Source organism: Heptranchias perlo, chromosome 4, assembly GCF_035084215.1.
Source record: "Heptranchias perlo isolate sHepPer1 chromosome 4, sHepPer1.hap1, whole genome shotgun sequence".
Taxonomy (NCBI): Eukaryota; Metazoa; Chordata; class Chondrichthyes; order Hexanchiformes; family Hexanchidae; genus Heptranchias; species Heptranchias perlo.
This window is the reverse complement of record NC_090328.1, coordinates 8,903,892-8,925,922: the sequence shown is the minus strand read 5'-3', so window position 1 is coordinate 8,925,922 and position 22,031 is coordinate 8,903,892. Positions and strand designations below refer to the sequence as shown.

The 22,031-nt window shown below is 46.4% G+C and overlaps 1 protein-coding gene across 1 annotated transcript in view; it reads right to left on the bottom strand.

The window, feature by feature from the left end:
- dok7b (docking protein 7b) overlaps positions 1-21,681 on the bottom strand; it is an 83,126-nt gene extending 61,445 nt beyond the window's left edge. The window contains exons 1-5 of the mRNA XM_067982095.1: positions 21,614-21,681; positions 21,435-21,480; positions 18,506-18,736; positions 11,543-11,743; positions 5,551-5,670 (exon numbers count right to left, since the gene is read on the bottom strand). Coding sequence (XP_067838196.1) covers positions 5,551-5,670; positions 11,543-11,743; positions 18,506-18,736; positions 21,435-21,480; positions 21,614-21,667 — 652 coding nt within the window. The 5' untranslated portion in view covers positions 21,668-21,681. The remainder of the gene's footprint in view (positions 1-5,550; positions 5,671-11,542; positions 11,744-18,505; positions 18,737-21,434; positions 21,481-21,613) is intronic.
- Positions 21,682-22,031: the final 350 nt, after the last annotated feature.

Sequence of the window (22,031 nt, the reverse complement as noted above, 5' to 3'; positions counted from 1 at the left end):
TCACCCATGATTATCGCTGTTCCTTTCTCACAAGCCCACATTATTTATTTCTGTATACCCTGTCCTACAGTGTGGTTACTGTTAGGGGGCCTATAAACTACTCCCACAAGTGACTTCTTGCCTTTACTATTTCTTATCTCTACCCAAACTGATTCTATATCTTGGTCTTTAGAACTAAGATCATTTCTCTCTATTATACTCATGTCATCCTTAATTAATAGAGCTACCCCTCCACCTTTTCCTAGTTTCCTGTCCTTCCAAAATGTCAAGTACCCTTGAATATTCAGGTTCCAGCCTTTGTCATCTTGCAGCCATGTCTCTGTAATGGCTATCAGATCGTACATATTTATTTCTATTTGAGCTGTCAATTCATCTTCCCTCTAGTCTGAAAAACAACCGTTCACCACTACTCTCTGCTTTCTGTCCCTTAGCCAATTTTGTATCCATGCTGCCATTGTCCCTTTAAACCCATGGACTTTAATTTTGCTAACAAGTCTATTATATGATACTTTAACAAACGCCTTTTGTAAGTCCATATACACAACATCAACCGCACTACCCTCATCAACCCTCTCCGTTACTTCACCAAAGAACTCAATCAAGTTAGTCAAACATGATTTTCCTTTAACAAATCCGTGCTGGTTGTCATTTATTAACCCATACTTTTCCAAGTGCCAATTAATTTTGTCCCGGATTATTGAGTCGTGCTCCGATTTTCTCGCTCTCTCTCCCCCCTCCCACAATGAATGGTCCCTGGTTCAGTGCTCTCCCCCGATGGTGCAAAAATCAGGGATGCACGAGAGGCCAGAATTGGAGGAGCTCAGAGATCTCGGAGGGTTCTAAGGCTGGAGAAGATTACAGAGATAGGGAGGGGAGAGACCATAGAGTGATTTGAACACGAGGATGAGAATTTTAAAATTGAGGCGTTCCCGGACCGGGAGCCAATGTAGGTCAGCGAGCATAGGGGTGATCGACATTTTTTGGCCTTTTCTATCTACAACCCAATCATTAACTTAGTTTTACACTTTTGGGGTACGCGTGTGATTGTTATCCATCAGTTAAGGACCAGTAAGTTATTCCGAATGTAATAGGTGAAAAGATGTCACAGTCAATAGGCCCAACACGTCTCACAGAGAACTTTCTCAATACACCATGGGACAAAGTCACACCGGCCAACGCAGAGCAATAAACAGTCACATCCCCAGAAACACCGTAGATACTCTTCTGCCCTTAAGTGGCTCAGTGGGTAGCACTCTCACCTCTGAGCCAGAAATTTGTGGGATCAAGTCCCACTCCAGGCACATAGAGCACAAGTTCTAGGCTGACACTCCCAGTGCAGTACTGGGGGAGTGCTACACTGTCAGGTGGTGCCATCTTTCAGATGAGATGTTAAATTGAGGCACCATCTGCCCTCTCAGGTGGGCATGAAAGATCCCATGGCCATTATTTGAAGAGCAGGGGAGTTCTCCCTGGTGTCCTGGCCAATATTTATTTTTTATTCGTTCATGGGATGTGGGCGTCGCTGGCGAGGCCGGCATTTATTGCCCATCCCTAATTGCCCTTGAGAAGGTGGTGGTGAGCCACCTTCTTGAACCGCTGCAGTCCGTGTGGTGAAGGTTCTCCCACAGTGCTGTTAGGAAGGGAGTTCCAGGATTTTGATCTAGCGACGATGAAGGAACGGCGATATATATTCCCCACCCAACATCACTATCTGGTCATTCAGCTGTTTGTGGGTCCTTGCTGTGTGCAATTTGGCTGCGGTGTATCCCTACATTACAGCAATGACAGTACTTAACTGGCTGTAAAGCGCTTTGTGACCTCCTGAGGCCAGGAAACGCACTGTATAAATACAAGGCCTTTTTCTTTGCTGTATATATATTCATTGCAACAGTAATATAACCGTCTCTCCCCAAAAATCATGGGGCACAATTCCACAACGGTTGGACAAGAAAGTTATTTATTTACAAGACCAGCTTCTGATTGGTCTTCACTCCACTAGGGGACTGTAATGCAGCCCCTTTAGATAGCCCCACCCTATGTCGGATAATTCGCCATCACTGGCATGAGAAAGAAAAGGGGGAAGAGGGAATCGTCTGTTTTACCACTGCCACCTTGGTTGGAAATGGACTTAAATGTTGCAGTTACCCCAATTCTGGGTTAACAGGATAAAATAAACCCATCCCCCACCTCCCCCCCCACCCCACCCCCCAACCCCGGCCACAGCACTGCATCCAAAACCTACTGAGGAGTCGACTCATTTGACGAAGCAACACAGCTCTAATTTGAAGATTATGTCTCCTCGTTCTTAATTCCCCCCAACAAAGGAAATAGTTTCTCTGCATCTACCCTATCGAATCCTTTATACATTCTAAACACCTCGATCAGATCGCTCCACAATCTCCTAAACTCAAGGGAATACAAGCCAACCTCCTCCGTTACCAGTCTGCCCATACATAGAATCTACAGTCCAGAAACAGGCCATTCAGCCCGACTGGTCCATGCCGGCGTTTATGCTCCACACAAGCCTCCTCCCTCCCTACTTTATCTCACCCATACAGACAGGGGCCACTTTTCTCTCATTCCTCCTGCAATACCAATACACGTTAAATCCCCCCTCACCTTGTCGAACTCGGTCTATCGCAACTAATCATCTTAAACAAGTAGCAAGTTCCTTTAAAAGTTAAAGTTCACGGTATATTTAGAGAGACAGGCGTATCTGACTAATGTTGCTGCAGAGAATTCTTCAGTTGAAGGCAGCGTGTAAAAAATAACTCTGATGATGCAGAGAGTTGACACACTAAAAGCTCCGGCCCTGCCTTTAACCTGTGGAGGGCCCTGCAATTCCACCCCAAAGCAGCCTGATGATTTACTTATAAACCGAGTGGAAGGAGGTTTCACTGATCTCAATAGGGACTCAATTCATCAGCACAAACTCCTCCACCTCCACCCCCCTCCGCCAATCCTCCCTTCCTCCTACGCTCGAGAGGCTTTACTTTAAACGGGTTAACGCCTGGTTAAAAATAGTGTACAGAGGAATGTAGTAAGAACGCATTAACCCTTTGTATCTCAAGCTAACCGATCAGAAGGGCATCAAGGGAGATGGAAACAAGGTGGGTAAATGGAGTTAGGATACAGATCAGCCAGGATCTGATTGAACGGTGGAACTGGCTCGAGGGGCTGAATGGCCTACTCCTGTCCTAATGTATCTAATGGCGGAACAGGCTGGATGGGCTGAATCGTCTACTCCTGTTCCGAGTGGTGCAACAGGCTGGAAGGGCCGAATGGCCTGCTCCTGTCCTAATGTATCTAATGGTGGGACAGGCTCGATGGGCTGTTCCTAATGTTTCTGGGAAACAGACCCCTAACGAGCTCCATCGGGGGAGTCAGGTTGAGAAATTAGCGCAGACGCAGAGCGAACCAGTGACGCCGCGGAGCGTCATTACGTTATGCCAACAGGCTGACCTCACGTTAGCCGGCAAGGTCAGCCCATTCATGCCCAAGGTCACGTTGCGCCAGCAAAGGTGGGTGCGAGACGCGCAGTCCCCTGGCACCCCCCCCCCCCCCGGTTGGCCCCACCTGCCTCCCATTACCTGCGCAGCCATCTTCCGTGTTTCACAGGAAAGCAGAGCTTCAGGGATGCATAACATCGAGTCCACAGGACAGAAACAGGCCATTCGGCCCAACTGGTCTGTGCCGGTGTTTACGCTCCACACGAGCCTCCTGCCTCCCTACTTCATCTCACCCTATCAGCATATCCTTCTATTCCTTTCTCCCTCTAGCTTCCCCTTAAATGTATCTATGTTATTCGCCTCAACTACTCCTTGTGGTAGCGAGTTCCACATTCTAACCAGCCTCGCAGCGAACTCGTTAACTCTCCTTACTGACATGAATCTATCAGCCCGACGGGGTCTGATTTTAACCTATTTATAGTCTGTAGAGTGGTCTCAAAGTATGTTGTGACAGCGCAGCGCGCAATGGATTCTGGGTCATCGTAACAGCTCCACCTGCAAGACTGAAGGGAAGGCTTCAATCGGGGGATTGGTGGACTCTCCCACTCACCCTCCCCAATTGGGGTATTGGTGGACTCTCCCACTCACCCTCCCCAATTGGGGTATTGGTGGACTCTCCCACTCACCCTCCCCAATTGGGGTATTGGTGGACTCTCCCACTCACCCTCCCCAATTGGGGTATTGGTGGACTCTCCCACTCACCCTCCCCAATTGGGGTATTGGTGGACTCTCCCACTCACCCTCCCCAATCGGGGTATTGGTGGACTCTCCCGCTCACCCTCCCCAATCGGGGGATTGGTGGACTCTCCCGCTCACCCTCCCCAATCGGGGGATTGGTGGACTCTCCCGCTCACCCTCCCCAATCGGGGGATTGGTGGACTCTCCCGCTCACCCTCCCCAATCGGGGGATTGGTGGACTCTCCCGCTCACCCTCCCCAATCGGGGGATTGGTGGACTCTCCCGCTCACCCTCCCCAATCGGGGGATTGGTGGACTCATTCGCTCACCCTCCCCAATCGGGGGATTGGTGGACTCTCCCACTCACCCTCCCCAGTGGTGGTTGGCTGGATTCCACCACTCACCCTCCCCAATCGGGGGATGGATGGACTCTACCACTCACCCTCTCAGTTGAGGGGCTCTGTGGGCACCAGTGGAGGCATTGATCCCTTGCTGGGGTACAGCTCCACAGGAATCTAGACAGTGAGTGCTTTTGGGCTATTCCACCACGAGGGGCATCACAGTAGACCCTGGTCCTGTCCTCAGTCCACACACACACACACACACACACACCAGCACATCCTATGGGGGCTAATCAACTAAATCAGGGGAAATAAATAAATATCAAACCTAGCTTTGCTTGATTGAAACTTTAGGATGGAAACACAACAAATTGTCTTTTGTTTTTTGTTAAATCATCTTAAAGTGTCAGCCAAGGCTCAGTGAGTAGCACTCTCATCTCTGAGTCAGAAGGTCGTGGGTTCAAGTCCCACTCCAGCGACTTGAGCACAAAATCTAGGCTGACAGTCCCAGTGCAGTACTGCGGGAGTGCTGCACTGTCTTTCAAATGAGATGTTAAACCGAGACCTTGTCTGCCCTCTCTGGTGGATGTAAAAGATCCCACAGCCGCTATTTTGAAGAAGAGCAGGTGAGTTCTCCCCGGTGTCCTGGCTAATATTTATCCCTCAACCAACATCACTAAAAAACAGATTATCTGGTCATTATCACATTGCTGTTTGTGGGATCTTGCTGTGCGCAAATTGGCTGCCGTGTTTCCTACATTACAACAGTGACTACACTTTTTAAAAAAATGTATTTCATTGGCTGTAAAGCACTTTGGTTCATCCTGAGGTTGTGAAAGGCACTATATAAATGCAAGTCTTTCTTTTTAATTCCCCACACACAAAATAAATACAAAGTCAAAAATGCCAAAGAATAAAATCTCGTGGCCCTCCCTCCCACCCTCTCCCCTGCGAGTTACAGAGATAAGCAGTGGACATGCCGGTTTTCTCTTTGCGCTGTTACTCTATACTTCCTATATTGACCTGGCAGGACCGGCTGTAGTCCAAAGGTTCCTTTGGTTGGTGAGATCCCTCGGACGATGCAATCGAACAGGAAACTGATCTGCTCCCCCTCGGTGCAGGACAGAAAGAACACACCAGCCCCTGCCGTACAAAGAAAAAAACAGAAAAGGCAGCCTGTTATTCTCTCAGACATGGAAGGACATTTCTTAAAGCGTACAAGGAGGGGGCTGTGGGGGGGGTGAATTTCTTGGAGGTTTTCGTCGAACTTCCACCGTGGTTACGGCAGTGGAACGGGAGCTTCCCCCCCCACTCCCCGAGGAAATTCACCCCTTAGTCATCTTACATCAACGATCGAGTTTGGCCTATTGGACATTATCATAACAACAGTAAAGAAATGAAGAGACGTTTCTTCCCAGTCACTATTAGAACTAATAAATTAAGATTCAGAATTAAAATGATGTACGATTATTTCCATTAATCCAGAATGATGTAATCAGCCCGTGTCCTCTGAACTCTCCTCTCTTGTTCCTTCATGGCCTTCCTCCTCCTTACATCCTCACTGAAATCAAGTCATGGAACAGACTCCCTAGGGAGACAGTGAAAGCAGTTAGTATTGGTTCAAATGCAAATTAAATAGATTTCTTTCAGAAAATAATATTTTGGAATTTAGTATGCGAGTTATTTGAGACATGACAATGTGGTGAGTGTAACATGCTTGGGAGGAACAGGTGACTTTGGGATCTATGGTTCCCAAAGCTCTCCACCACTGGGGGCTTTCCTCACCTCATGTCTGGGTCTGTTGTAGACTCATTGATAGAGATCAATTGCTATGATTAGTCAACAATCCATTATCGTTGTACCTCCTTATCTAAGGAAGGATATACTTGCCTTGGAGGCGGTGCAACGAAGGTTCACTAGATTAATTCCTGGGATCAGAGGGTTGTCCTATGAGGAGAGGTTGAGTAGAATGGAGTTTAGAAGAATGAGAGGTGATCTCATTGAATCATATAAGATTCTGAGGGGGCTTGACATGGTAGATGCTGAGAGATTGTTTTCCCTGGCTAGTGAGTCTAGAACCAGGGGGCATAGTCGTAGGATAAGGGGTCGGCCATTCAAGACTGAGATGAGGAGGAATTTATTCACGCAGAGGGTTGTGAATCTTTGGAATTCTTTACCCCAGAGGGCTGTGGATGCTGATTCATTGAATATATTCAAGGCTGAGATCGATAGATTTTTGGACTGTAGGGGAATCAAGGGATATGGGGATCGGGTGGGAAAGTGGAGTTGAGGTCGAAGATCAGCCATGATCTGATTGATGGTGGAGCAGGCTCGAGGGGTCGTATGGCCTACACCTGCTCCTATTTCTTATGTTCTTATGTATCATGCGACTACCAGGATGATGGAAGGCGAATTAGATGGACCTTGGTCTTTCTCTCTAAGGGGGAGGGCAGGAGTGATTAAATGACAAAAGGGATGATAGTGAAAGGCAAAAGGAGGTGATAGTGGGACAAGTAAAGAAACAAGAGTTGGGTCCAGAGGAGGTGTAAATGGTTAGAGAATGTCCAAAAGGATGGGAGCGGTGAATAAAGTCTAAAATTGTTGAAATCAGCATTGAGTCCAGAAGATTGTAAAGTGCCTAATCGAAAGATAAGGTACTGTTCCTCATGACGATACCGGATTCTTTACTCTTAGTCTGGTTCAGCAAAAACTGAAAGCGAATACACTTGAAAGTTTTAACACAATTTATTAGCTGCAGCTGACCCTATCTATAGAATTGATTTCAACTCTTGACAGAGTCTGGTCAATCTCATAGAACAGGCAATTTACACAGTCAAAGTTCACACAATTATACATTTTCAGAGTGGGGAGGGACATGAGTAGCAAGGGGTTAAAACCAATCATAAGCTGAGTCTGGGCAAGCCATACTAACTGACATAATGACCGACCACTCACAGGTGATACCTGTTCATACGTAGGTCACAGGAAAGGGAGTCTCACTTATCTCAGGCCTGGGATGTTTTTCGACCTTGTCCGAAATAAGGATCCATTCATTAGGTAGATGCAAAACAACACTCCCTACACCTGCTTACCCCAGAATTCAGCTTATCATATCGCTTTGCTTGATTCATAATAAAGCATACATTTTCATACAGGAAATTAATAACATAAACGAATGATCAAGGATAAACTCATTTGAAAAGCTCATTGTTCTAATTCTAGCTAGCAAAATGGGCCACTTATATTAACCCTTGGTTTACCATACTGCCATTTTGTTATGGAGGCATCTTATTGAGCTACTGAAAGCTTACTACATATGCATTTCATTAGAGGGGCACCTCGTAGGTATTCTCACTCAGGCTTCATTGGATCAGTGTAGAAGGCCGAGGACAGAGAGGTCAGATTGGGAGTGTGGTCTCCTCTACATTGGGGAGACCCAATGCAGATTGGGTGGTCGCTTTGCTGGAAATCTCCGTTCAGTCCGCAAGCGTGACCCTGACCTTCCAGTCGCTTGCCATTTTAATTCTCCCAGCAATTCCTATATAAGGTGGAAGACAAATGTCAGCAGTGGCTCAGGGGGTATCCCTCTCGCCTCTGAATTAAAAGGTTGTGGGTGCAAGTCCCACTCCAGAGACTTAAGCACAAAATTTAGGCCGACACTCCCAGTGCAGTACTGAGGGAGTGCTGCACTATCGGAGGCGTCGTCTTTTGTATGAGATATTAAACTGAGGGCAAGTCTGCCCTCTCAGGTGGACGGAAAAGATCCCGTGGCCGCTATTTCAAAGAAGAGCAGGGGAGTTCTCCCCGGTGTCCTGGCCAACATTTATCCCTCAACCAACATCACTGAGAAAGATTATCTGGTCAACTGCTGTCAGTGGGACCTTGCTGTGCTGAAAATCTGCTGCCTCGATTCCTACATTACTACACTTCAAAAGTACTTCATTGGCTGTGAAACGCTTTGGGACATCCCGAGGTTGTGAAAGGCGCTGTATAAATGCAAGTTCTTTCTTTCTTACTGAGAAGGACTTTGTCAGCTGCACGGGCCACATGATTTACTGTACCCCACGAGAGTGAAGGAAAGGGCAGGTGGGGGAGATTGACTGCCCAATGCATCAACAAGGGTGGAATGGCCCACGGCTAAGTTTCTGCCTCCCGAACATCTTCCTAGAAAACAGATTTAATGCTGAAAGCACCCAGCAGTCCACGTGTTCAGGTTACAAGCCCACGATGCCTCCCAGCTAACAGCTACAACCCTAGTCACTCATCTAGTGTCTGGAACTTCAGGAATGCATCTCCGCAATGCCAAGCAGCTGTTTATCGGCTGGGAGTCAAAGCTTGCGGGGGGAGGGGAGGGGGGGAGCAATGCCGGTCATTAAATATAGTTTTATCATTTAATAACCGTTTGCCCAGCAAAGGAAAGCCATGTGGGCTTTGAATTGAGTTTGAGTTTTTCCGCTGTTAAACTATGCTGAAGGAAACAATACAAAGTTGATTGAAAGGTGAATCCGTGATTTACCTGTACTTCTTCCAATTTATATACAGTATATACTGTATTCACTCTACACTGGGGACACCCAACTCCCGAGTGACCTTACATAGCAAGTGCTGGTGTGACAAAAAAAAACAGGAGTGAAACCTGGGCCTTCCTGGTCTGTACAGGTCAGTGACTCACTGCCTTTGTTTAAAAGGATCAGTCGACGTTTTGTATAGGCTCGTCTGAGCTGAGGAAAATCAGCCAAGGTTCCCTCCCCTTGCTCGCTATCAGCTGAACCCCTGCTGTAAGATTTTTTAATTCATTCTCGGGATGTGGGCATCACTGGCAAGGCCGGCATTTATTGCCCATCCCTCGTTTCCCTGAGAGAGTTTGTTACAACTGAGTGACTCGCTAGGCCACTTCAAATGGCAGTTAAGAGTCAACCACGTCGCTGTGCGCCTGGAGTCACATATAGGCCAGATCAGGTAAGGACGGCAGGTATCCTTCCCTAAAGGACATTAATGAACCAGTTGGGTTTTAATGACAATCCAACAACTTCATGGTCACTTTTACTGATACCAGCTTTTCATTTCCAGATTGAAATTTTCATTTCCAAACTGAACTCAAAATGTTGAACTCATGTTCTCTGGATTACTAGTCCAGTAACATAACCATTACACTACCCTACCTGATGAGTGCGTATCGATATTGATAAAGGACAAGATCGGGCTTAGCTACAATGCTCCCAAGATCAAAAAGCTTGCCGACACGGTCAAGACTCGTTCATGACAAACGGACACTTAGTTTAGACTCGGAGGTTGGCGTTTGTGAAGATCTCCTGTGTCTGTTTTCTCTGGCAAAATCAGAAACAAGTTCCAAAAAAAATACCAAACAGAGGCAACCTTTATGAATGGAGTTATGGTGTCATTACATCGTAACCAAAAGCGCCCTGCTACGATTCAAAAGGGGTCCTTGCTACGATTCAAAGGGGTCCTTGCTACGATTCAAAGGGGTCCCTGCTACGATTCAAAGGGGTCCCTGCTACGATTCAAAGGGGTCCCTGCTACGATTCAAAGGGGTCCCTGCTACGATTCAAAGGGGTCCTTGCTACGATTCAAGCCCAGTCCAGATACCGTTTCTCATGACCAATCCCAGAAGCTAACTTCCAGACGTAAACTCTCACTCCCATGAATTTCAACATGACCATACGCGCAAAGCTCTGTGGGATAGTTTGCCCCGGGTGAACGTTGAGTCCTTTTATTGCTCCCAGGACTGACACTACATTCTCACACCACTTCAGCAGACAGATAATATCAGCCACACCAGATACTTTTTGTATCAGGCTAAACTATTAAGCAGGTTTACTCACAAGTCGAACTATTTACAACGGCAATCAACATAAGCGACGCAAGGCCAATGCAGACATCTGAAGCCAACTCATAATGGGTTAAACAGACAAACCAGTTGAGATTTTTTTTGCAGCAGACTGTACGCGATTTGCGGAGGTACGGGCCCACAGAACTGCTGCCCTCGCCGCCAGACAAGAACGAACTGCTGGCGCACGTGTTAGTTTCTGTTACTCATTTTAAAAATGGCCCTACTTTGAAGGTCAGTCTGTGACACAGAGGTGATCTAGTTGAATAATGACTTCACAACCTGTAAACAGACAGGCATGACGATGGCAGCCTGGGGTGTTTGATGCGCACTGTCTATGTTTGGGTCATTTCCCAAAAGGAGCCTCCTTGACTGGATTATAGTAATTCTAGTGCAATTCAACGAAGGGAGGCTGCTCATGTCTAGTTTATTGGTACATTGACCCTTAACTTTGCAAACAAAATACTGGCACGTTAGGGGAAACGGGAAAGTGTGGTGAGATATTTCACCCGAGACGGGGCCGCGGTTTAACGTCTCATCCGAGAGGCGACACGCACCTCTGACACAACGATTCAAAAGCAGCACCTTGTATGGTGCCGAGTCTTGACCTGCGAGAATATATTTCTACCAAACCATGACAAGCCAGAATGATTTCCAACTCCCGGGCAGTCGATAAGGGAAGGCTTCACCTGCAACCAATGAGTCTTGACCGGCAGGGAGCATCGCGCCAGAAAACGATCCCTGTTCATTCTAAAATTCTCATCCTTGTTTTCAAACCCCTCCACGGCCTCGGCCCCCATTCCCTATCTCTGGAACCTCCTGCAGCCCCACAACCCTCCGAGATCCCTGCGCTCCTCCAATTCTGGCCTCTTGCGCATCCCCGATTTTAAATCGCTCCACCATTGGCGGCCGTGCCTTCAGCTGCCTGGGCCCTAAGCGCTGGAATTCCCTCCCTAAACCTCTCCGCCTCTCTCTCCTCCTTTAAGACGCTCCTTAAAACCTCTTTGACCAAGCTTTTGGTCACCTGTCCTAATTACGTGGCTCAGTGTCAGATTTTGTTTGATAATCGCTCCTGTGAAGCGCCTTGGGACGTTTTACTATGTTAAAGGCGCTATATAAATGCAAGTTGTTGTTGTTAATGTAACATGAAAAATCACAGGTACTTACACATACCACACCGTGAGCCTCCTTCGAAGACAAACCCATTGGGAATAGCTCCGTAGCGTCTCATGTCGGAGAGCTTCCACTGACCAATAATGGTTGGAGGGACATCCCGTACCAACACAAAGATATTATTGCAAAAATGGAGAGTCGCGGGTCCACTTTCCAGCTTGGTTCCAGGTAAGACCGTGACATGGAATCTGTGAACTGAGAACACAAGACAACACTGAGGAATTCAGTGCAGACTCCAAAACCTCATCCAAAAATGCATTACCAAAAATGCCAATGATTCTCATTCATTCTCCACGCGACAGCCCTACTACCCTCAGAGATCTCTGCGCTCCTCCGATTCTGGCCTCTTGCGCATCCCCCACTTCCTTCGCCCCACTATCGGAGTCCGTGCCTTCAGCCGTCTAGGTCCCACCCTCTGGAATCCCGTCTCCGCCTCTCTCTACTCCTCTAAGTTTTCTCTCTCCTTCTTTGGCTCTGTGTTAAATTTTTGTCTGATTACTCTCCTATAAAGCGACTTGGGACGTTTTACTACATTAAAGGCACTACATAACTGCAAGTTGCTGTTGTTGAAGCTTCTAAAAAGAAGCTTTTTTTTGGTAGGTAATTGGAGACTAGACGATTTTACATTTACGACCACAAGAAAGTTCAGGCAGTCCCTAATGGGCCCCAGTTAGGACAGTGGGTTCCACTCATAAGTCATCACACCTGGAGGCCTGAATTTGGATGGAGCCTCAAATGTCAGCTGTAGCTCAGTGGGTAGCTCTCTTGCCCCTGAGTCATGAAGGTGATGGGCTGAAGTCTCACTCCAGTGACTTGAGCACAAAATCTATGGCTGATACTCCAGTGCAGTACTGAGGGAGTGCTGCACTATCAGAGTGTGCTGTCTTTCAGATGAGACATTAAACGGAGGCCCCATCTATCCTTTTAGGTAGGTGTAAAAGATTGTATGGCGCTATTTCAAAGAGGAGTTGTCCTGGGGCCAATATTTTTCCCTCAACCAACATCACTAAAAACAGATTATCGGGTCATTGTCACATTGCTGTTTGTGGGACCTTGCTGTGTGCAAATTGGCTGCTGCGTTTCCTATATTTGAACAGTGACTACACTTCAAAAAGTACTTCATTGGCTGTAAAGCGCTTTGGGACGTCCTGAGGTCGTGAAAGGTGCTATATAAATGCAAGCTCTTTCTTGTATTTCAAACTGGTAACTAGACAAAAACCTCCCACTTAAAAAAAAATGCTGTGCGAGTATAAATAAGCTTCACAAGGAACAGACAAGCTCAGCAGCACACAAGCGTTGCCAGTTCAGCGGTGTCAGCTCCAAATGGGTCTCAGCCACAGGTATTCAAATTCCCCTTCGGTTTTCCACCTAGTGAGGTGCAGACTGTTACGCAGCAGAAGGTACTTTTCTGAGGTCGGGTTGGAGGAGTCGGGGTGGACGCTTTTCCTGCGGGCCAGGCACGGAAGACGAGAAGAAGGTGGATCACACCATTCACAACTGACCCCAGCACAAGAGGAGACCGTGTCTACCCTTTGTTTTAGCGGTTTGGTGCCATTTTCGGGATCGCTGGGAACGGCACCGGCCGATGGTGGGGCGATGGAAACCGAAGATGCCCATGAGGCCAGAATTGGAGGAGCGCAGTGATCTCGGGAGGGGTTGCAGGGTTGGAGGAGGTTACAGAGACAGGGAGGGGACGAGGCCATGGAGGGACTTGAGCATAAGGATGAGAATGTTAAGCTCTATTGTACGGCGAGTGCCCATTGTTGCTGTAATCGGATCCAAGTACAGTAAATTCTGACGAAATGAAGTTGTGTTGATTGTTTCACAAGTGGTGCTTTCATCCATCAACTGGCGACCGGCTCTCTGTCATCGCACAATAGTTTTCGGGATTTATTGAGCACCACAGTGCTTTCAGAAACAAACCCATTACTTGGCAGAGTGCCGTGCCCTTGTATTCACATGCGGAATATCCTGCACTCAACACCATCCCACACGTTGGGTTACCCGCGAAGACCCTTGCAGCGAAAGCATCGTCGAGCAGAAATGAGGGACGGAGGGGGAAGGAGAACGTGATCAAAGGAACACAAGATGAGCTTTAATAAAAAGAAGAAAACAAGAGGACAGAAAAAAAAAGTGTCCGCTACAGAAATAAAAAGGAAAGATGAACCGGTGGAATTCAACAGCGACAGTAACTTCCATTTATAGGTGAGGTGTGAAACGTCTCCTTTGATCTGGCTTGATAGTCAGCTCTATGCCCAGAGACCTTTTAGGCTGGGATATATGCTGCAGGCTGTTGGAATCACAGAATCATAGAAAGTTACGGCACAGAAGGAGGCCATTTGGCCCATCATGTCCATGCCAGCCGAAAAAGAGCTTTTCTTTATTATTCATTTATGGGATATGGGCGGAAAAGTGGCAAATGAATCCAATTCGCCACATTTCCCTGTATCCCATGGGCTTTTACCTTTCTGACCAGTCTGCCACGTGGGACTTTGTCAAATGTCTTACTAAAATCCATGTAGACAACATCCACTGCACTACCCTCATCAATCCTCCTTGTCACTTCCTCAAAGAATTCAATCAGATTTGTAAGGCATGACCTTCCCTGAACAAATCCATGCTGACTATCCCTGATTAAACCATGCCTTTCCAAGTGACAGTTTATCTTATCTCTCAGTATTGATTCTAATAGTTTGCCCACCACCGAGGTAAGACTGACCGGCCTATAATTGTTCGGCCTTTCCATCGTACCCTTTTTAAACAACGGTACTACGTTTGCAGTCTTCCAATCCTCTGGTACCTCCCCTGTATCTAGTGAGGATTGGAAAATGATCCTCAGAGCATCCGCTATTTCCTCCCTGGCTTCCTTCAATAGCCTAGGAAACAATCCATCCGGCCCTGGTGACTTATCAACTTTCAAGGATTCCAGTCCCTCTCGTACTTCCTCTCCTGTTATGTTTACCTTATCCAATATTTTACACCTCTCCTCCGTAACTAATACGTCCAGATCATCCCTTTCCTTTGTGAATACAGAGACAAAATATTCATTTAAAACCCTACCCCCAAGTTACCCTTATCATCCCTGATAGGTCCCACCTTTTCCTTAAGCTATCCTTTTGTTCTTAACGTACTGATAAAACATCTTTGGGTTCTCTTTAATCTTACAGCTAATATTTTTTCATGCCCTCTCTTTGCTTTCCTTATTTCCTTTTTTACGTCATCCCTGTACATTCTATACTCCTCTAGGCTTTCTGCAGTATTTAGTTTTCTGTGACAGTCATAAGCTTTCTTTTTCTGCTTTATCTTGCCCATATACTTCTAGACAACCAGGGGGCTCTAAATTTGGCAGTGCCACCCTTTTTCTTTGAGGAGACGTGTCTGCATTGTACCCGTAGAATTGCACTTTTTAGTGCCTCCCACTGGCTTGCCACTGATTTCTCCTCAAGTAGTTGTGTCCAGTCCACTTCTGCCAAATCACCTTAGTTCTGTAAAATTTGCCTTCCCCCAATTTAAAACGTTCACTCCTGATTTAACTCTGTCCTTTCCATAATAATGTTAAAACTAACTGAATTGTGGTCACTATCCCCAATATGTTCACCCACTGTCACTTCACCCACTTGCCCACCTTCAGTTCCCAGGACTAAATCTAGAATTGCATCCCCTCTTGTTGGGCTTGTCACGTACTGGCTAAAAAAGTTCTCCTGGACACCGATCAAGAATTTTGCGCCCTCTGTGCCCCTCGCACTGTTTGAATCCCAGTTGACGTCCCCTACTATTATTGCCCTCTTAATTTTGCACTCAGAAATTTGGCTACATATTTATTCTTCTATCTCCCTTTCGCCATTCAGGGGTTTATAGTACAGTCCTAGTAGTGTGACTGCCCCTTTTTTATTTCTTAGCTCAACCCATATGGCCTCGATTGATGATCCATTTAGCATATCATCCCTTCTCACAACTGTAATTGATTCTTTAACCAATAATGCTACCCCCCACCTCCTTTTTTATCACCCACTCTATCCTGCCTGAAAACTCTATATCCAGGTATATTGAGCTGCCAATTATCCCCCTCTTTAAGCCAAGTTTCCGTTATAGCAATGATATCATGCTGCCATGTGTCTATCTGTGCCCTTAGATCTTCTGCTTTGTTTGTAATACTCCTTGCATTGAAGTATATACCCTTTAACCCCGTCAAATTCCTGTGCTGAACACTATTTAACCTTTGCTTCTTTTGCCTTTCTGAGTCGCTAACTACGTCACTAACTGCTTTTCTACTTCCCATTTCTTGGTCTGAATTTGTCCTATCTGTACCTGCCCTTTGGTTCCCGTCTCCCCGCCATACTAGTTTAAACCCTCCCCAACAGAACTAGCAAATGCCCCCGTGAGGATATTGGTCCCGGTTCTGCTTGGGTGCAACCCGTCCAGCTTGTACAGGTCCCGCCTTTCCCAGAATCGGTCCCAATGCCTCAGGAATTTAAACCCCCCCCTCCTACACCATCTCTCAAGCCACGCATTCACCTGGTCTATTCTCCTATTTCTGCTCTCGCTAGCACGTGGCACTGGGAGCAATCCTGAGATTACTACCTTAGAGGTCCTGCTTTTTAATTTATTTCCTAACTCCCTATATTCTGTTTCCTATCCAGCTTAATCCCACTTTCCAGCACTTGGTCCGTAGCCCTGTAGGTTACGTCACTTCAAGTGCTCATCCAAGTACTTTTTAAATGATTTGAGGGTTTCTGCCTCTACCACCCTTTCAGGCAGTGAGTTCCAGACCCCGCCACCCTCTGGGTGAAAACATTTCTCCTCAGCTCCCCTCTAAATCCTTCTACCAATTACTTTAAATCTATGCCCCCTGGACACTGACCCCTCTGCTAATCTGGACATCCCCTGGGCATCTACCTATTTCAACAACAACAACAGCTTGCATTTATATAGCACCTTTAAAGTGGTAAAATGTCCCAACACGCTTCACAGGAGCGTGATCAGACAAAACTTGACACCGAGCTACGTATTTGAGATATTAGGACAGGCGACCAAAAGCTTGGTCAAAAAGGTAAGTTTTAAGGAGCGTCTTAAAGGAGGAGAGAGAGGTGGGGAGGCTTAGGAAGGAAATTCCAGTCCTTAGTGCCTCGACAGCTGAAGGCACGGCCGCCAGTGGAGGAGTGAAGTTAAATTCTACAATTTCAACACCACCATCACCAGGAGGTGTTCTAATAGCTTGGCCATCGCTGCTCTCTGACTGACCAATGAGAAGTGATTCAGGAAGGTCAAAGTTCCTCAAGGAACCATTTATTGAGGAGAGAGATGGGGTTTGGGCTGCAGTCCAAAGGAACAGAATTCAGATTCAAAATGTTACCAGTTGATCTGAACCTCAGTTGGCAAGAGCCAGTGTTGGAGGGATGCCCGTCTGTGTGCACAGGAGTATCGTTGTTTAACCAACTTAAACCAGGCAGCCAACCAGCAGAGAGCACTGGCATGCTTCCCGATAATTGTGTAGTTAGGCCCTCCCCATCTGTTAACCCTGCAAGCTCTTTCTGGCGTTGAGTGGTGGGAGTCCCAGCAATGAGATCTGCCCCTACAGGTCCCATCAGGCGAGCTAGTCAATCATCAAAAGATCCAATAGATTTTTGTTGGGTAAGGGTATCAAGGGATTATGGATCAAAGGCGAGTAAATGGAATTGAGGTACAGAACAGCCATGATCTTATTGAATGGCAGAGCAGGCTGAATGGCCTGTTCCTAACAGCACCACGGAGGACTGTAGACCTGCCTGGCTCAGGTATTGGATGTGCCACAGTTCCAAGTTCGGCTCACCAGCCGTATCATCTCGGAGCCAACTCAATTCCAAAAACACCAGTTCAAGCAATCAGAAAACAGTGTCCTCTATCTAATTAATAAAGAATAGTCAGTCTGTCACGTCTCCAGGTATCTAACAGCTCAAGCGATAGTTTTCAGGGGGTGATGTCAGGAAGCACTTCTTCACACAAAGGGGAGTGGAAATCTGGAACTCTCTCCCCCCAGAAAGCTGTTGAGGCTGGGGGTCAATTGAAAATTTCAAAACTGAGATCGCTAGATTTTTGTTAGGTGAGGGTGTTGAGGGTTACGGAACCAAGGCGGGTAAATGGAGTTGATACAGATCAGCCATGATCTAATTGAATGGCACAGCAGGCTCAAGGGGCTGAATGGCCTATTCCTGTTCCTACGTGAATTAATGATATCCTTTTTACCTGGGACCTGGGATCAAGTTTGGGGTGTGGCCTGTTGCACAGGATTTTGTTTGTGACTATTTGATTGGATGACCAGTCACGTACCCTAGTGTCACACACCTACTATCCAGTTGCTGCATCGGCATCAAGCAGAGATATGAAAACTCAGACACCGTTTTAACATTTTGGGGATCAAACTCTGAATGGAAATTCAAAATGTGGAACATAGGAACAGGAGGAGGCCATTCAGCCCTTCAAGCCTGTACCACCATTCAATTAGATCATGGCTGTTCTGTATCTTAACTTCATTCACCCACTTTGGTTCCGTATCCCTTAATACCCTTGGCTAACAAAAATCTATCAATCTCAGTTTTTAAATTTTCAATTGACCCCCAGCCTCAACAGGGAAGAGAGTTCCAGATTTCCACTCCCCTTTGTGTGAAGAAGTGCTTTCTGACATGACCCCTAAATGGCCTAGCTCTAATTTTAAGATTATGTAAGGAGTCACACAACACCAGGTCATAGTCCAACAGCTATATGCTGGTGTTGTGCAACTCCTTACATTTGTCCACCCCAGTCCATCACCGGCATCTCCACATTTAAGATTATGCCCCCTTGTTCTGGATTCCCCCCACCGGAGGAAATAGTTTCTCTCTATCTACCCTATCAAATCCTTTCATAGTCTTAAACACCTCATTTAAACAAAAAAAAACAAAAGTCGGATCTCCTCAAAGATTTACGGTCAGCCTAAGTTACCTTCTCCCAAACTGTAGCGAGTCCGTATATCCCAAGCACACATGATTTCCTTGTTCTCGAATCCCAGCAGCACCGTTTGTCCCAGACAGATTATTGCGAGCACGTGATTCACACCCTCCAGTGACAGGCCGGGCTCCAGGCCACATATGTCCTCCAGGGTCACACTATTCCTCTCCTTGTGCCCTTTGCTCTTCTCAGACTTGTCTTTGAACACCAGCATTAGCAAACAATCTGAAAACAAATAATGAAAGAATGGAACTGAATACTCAATACTACGGACTCCGCACGTCACACACAAGCAAAATTCATGGGGAAAGAAAGAGAAAGAAAGAATTGAAAAGGAAGAAGAAAAAAAAGAAGAAAAAAAGAAAGAAGGAAGAAAGAAAGAAAGAACTTGCATTTATATAGCACCATCATGACCTAAGGATGTCCCAAAGCGCTTTACAGCCAAATAAAAAGAATTTTTGAAGTGTTGAACTGTTGTAATGTAGGAAACACGGCAGCCAAATTTCACACAGTGAGGTCCCATAAACAGCAATGAGATAAGGAATAGATAAACTGGATTTTTTAAAAAAGTGATGTTGGTTGAGGGATAAATGTTGGCCAGGACACCGGGGAGAATTTCCCCGTTCTTCTTCGAAATAGATGGCCATGGGATCTTTTACGTCCACCTGAGAGGGCAGACGGGGTCTCGGTTTAACATTTCATCCGAAAGACAGCACCTCCAACAGTGCAGCACTCCCCTCAGTCTAAAATTATAATTTCTTGTTAGGCAATATCTCGAAACAGCTGGGAGCGTGAGGCCCCTCCTCAGTGCACAACTGCATTGTGATCCATAGTAACCTGGATCGGAATTTTAACAACACAAGCAGATCTGGCATTGTGTTGCTTAGATTGAGTGAACGATTCGCTGTTTAATAAACAACAGGTTCGATATCAAAGCGTGACGGGGAAACTGTCAACAGGAAGTGCACCACTTACAGGAAGTGCATGCAATACTCAGGGCTTTAAATATATTATAGAAAGGCATTGTATTTGTCTGCTTCCAATCTTGTGATATCTCACCAGCACACAAACCTCTCACGATGTCGGCCAGTGCCTTGTATATATCATGCTTAGCCTCAACACCCCCAGATACACGGCATCAGGTCCATGGGGGATTTATTTGTTTTTGGTTCCTCTAACCTGCCCAGTTCCCCAACCTTTCCTCCTCCCCCTCCCGTCCACCGATCGATCCCTCTCTTTACACTCCTGACAGATTGAGAGCAGTTGTACTTTCCACGTCAGCTAACTGGCACAAACAGCTGCGAAAATGGCAACTTCAAAGATTCCTAATCCATTCACAAGATTCACTCACTCTGCAACTCGATCTCACCTGCTCCCAAACAGGCACGGTCTGAAAAAAAATACATCCATCAGGAGTTACCAGACCACAAAACTCCGCACGGGGTGGCTGCCGGTAAGCTCGAGGGCTTCTGCGACCGGTGAGCATCGCAGGGAGTAGACCGTATTGTAGACACTGATAACATCATCATTTAGTTGGTAAAGTTCCTTTTGGTTTCATTGGGACTTTATTGCTTATTTGGGCATCTTCATTCAGGACGTCCCCAAAGCACTTCACAGCCAACGAAGTACTTTTTTTTTTGAAGTGTAGTCACTGTTGTAATGTAGGAAACGCAGCAGCCAATTTGCGCACAGCAAAGTCCCACAAACAGCAATGTGATAATTGACCAGATAATTTGTTTTTTTAGCAATGTAGATTGAGGGAAAAATATTGGCCCAGGACACCGGGGAGAACTCCCCCGCTCTTCTTCGAAATAGGAACATAGGAACAGGAGTAGGCCATTCAGCCCCTCGTGCCTGCTCCACCATTTGATAAGATCATGGCTGATCTGTGATCTAACTCCATATACCCGCCTTTGGCCCATAGTCACTTTCAAAATAGTGCCGCGGTATTTTTGACGTCCACCTGAGATGGCAGTCGGGCCCTCGGTTTAACCTCTCATCCAAACGACGGCACCTCCATCAGTGCAGCACCTCCCTCAGTACTGCACTGGGAGTGTCAGCCTAGATTTTGTGCCCAATTCTCTGGAGCCTTAAGGGGCATTTGTTCTGCTGATTCTTGTTTGGTGACACTGGGGCAACTCGGTGTCACCCATCAAAGTAGGCCCAAGAGCAGTTAACTCGAGCACACTGCCCAGCTCCATTCAAATCATCAATAGGATCGATATACATTTCCACCTGTTTTTTTTTCTGCATGCCCTTGCACGGAACTATTGTGTATATTAATTCAAGGCTTCCCCCGCACAAAAATATGCCAAAAAGCAACCTTTAAAGTACTGGAAAAATTGCCACCGTGACCAAATCAAACACGACTATCTCTTCAAATGAAAAAACACACTAGTCAGAATTTGGGAATTAGAAAAGTTTTGACTGGGAGAAAAAAACAGAACCTACAGAGTCAGCAGGTACCAGGCGGAGTTCTGAGTAAAGTTCCAAACCCGAAGCGTTTATCTCCCTCAGATACTGACCGACTGACTACGCTCAGTTTTACTTCAATTAAAGCAAAGATGTTTCAACTCATTTTACAAACCTCTTCTCTCCCCGCGAACCCCCGCCTCCCCCCGGCCATCCCCTAAAAAGGAACACATTTTAATTTACGAAAGACTTTCAAACGAGCAATTCACAAGTTTTAAAACACAGCAACTGGTCAGCTGCAGGTCAAAAGGCCCGAATGAGATGCCAAGGATATGTCGTGCACTGGTCAAAATAAAACACTAGAACTATATAATACATGTTTTTAAAAAAAAGGCACCACTCCATAACTAGTGAGCTGTGTTCCAGTCAGTTTCCTAACGTCCAGCTCCCCGCTAGACCGATCCCCCAGACAGTCAAATATAGACAAGTGAGTAAAACTGCAGACACGTACCTGCTACAGGAGAAGGCTTTCGGAGCACCAGCCATCTACTTTTCCACTGGACGGAGATATATAAAAACACAACAACATACAGTTAACAAACCGCCCCACACGTAACCTTAAATCCACAAACCACTTGCTGCTCCCCCCAGCCCCCACACCACATTTCCCCCCCCTGCAGATCCACAAACCTTTTTTCCATCTCTCAATTTTACTTGCCCCTCCGCGACAACCGAATCCGTCATCTTCAGTCATGGTTCTAAACAGCTGCAAACTCTCAGGGTCACTTTCAAAATAGCTTGATGAGCTCTGCCATCTCACAGCCCTCACCAAGCCAGAGAGAGACGCTCACTGACGTCGCCCCTTAGTTGCACCGCCCACCAGACTCGTGTGTGAAGGAGAACACTTTTTTTTTTAAAGAAGACCTGTCTCTTTGCCTCCACCCACCCATACGCATGCACTCTGTAATGTACTTTCCCTTTAAGGGTCGACTGAAAAGCACTTGTACCCTTGGCGCTTGCTTTCATTTGGACCCGGGGAGAATGTTGAACTACACAGCCAAAAAAGTACAAAATAAAGTTTCAACGGTGGCTCAGTGGGTAGCACTCT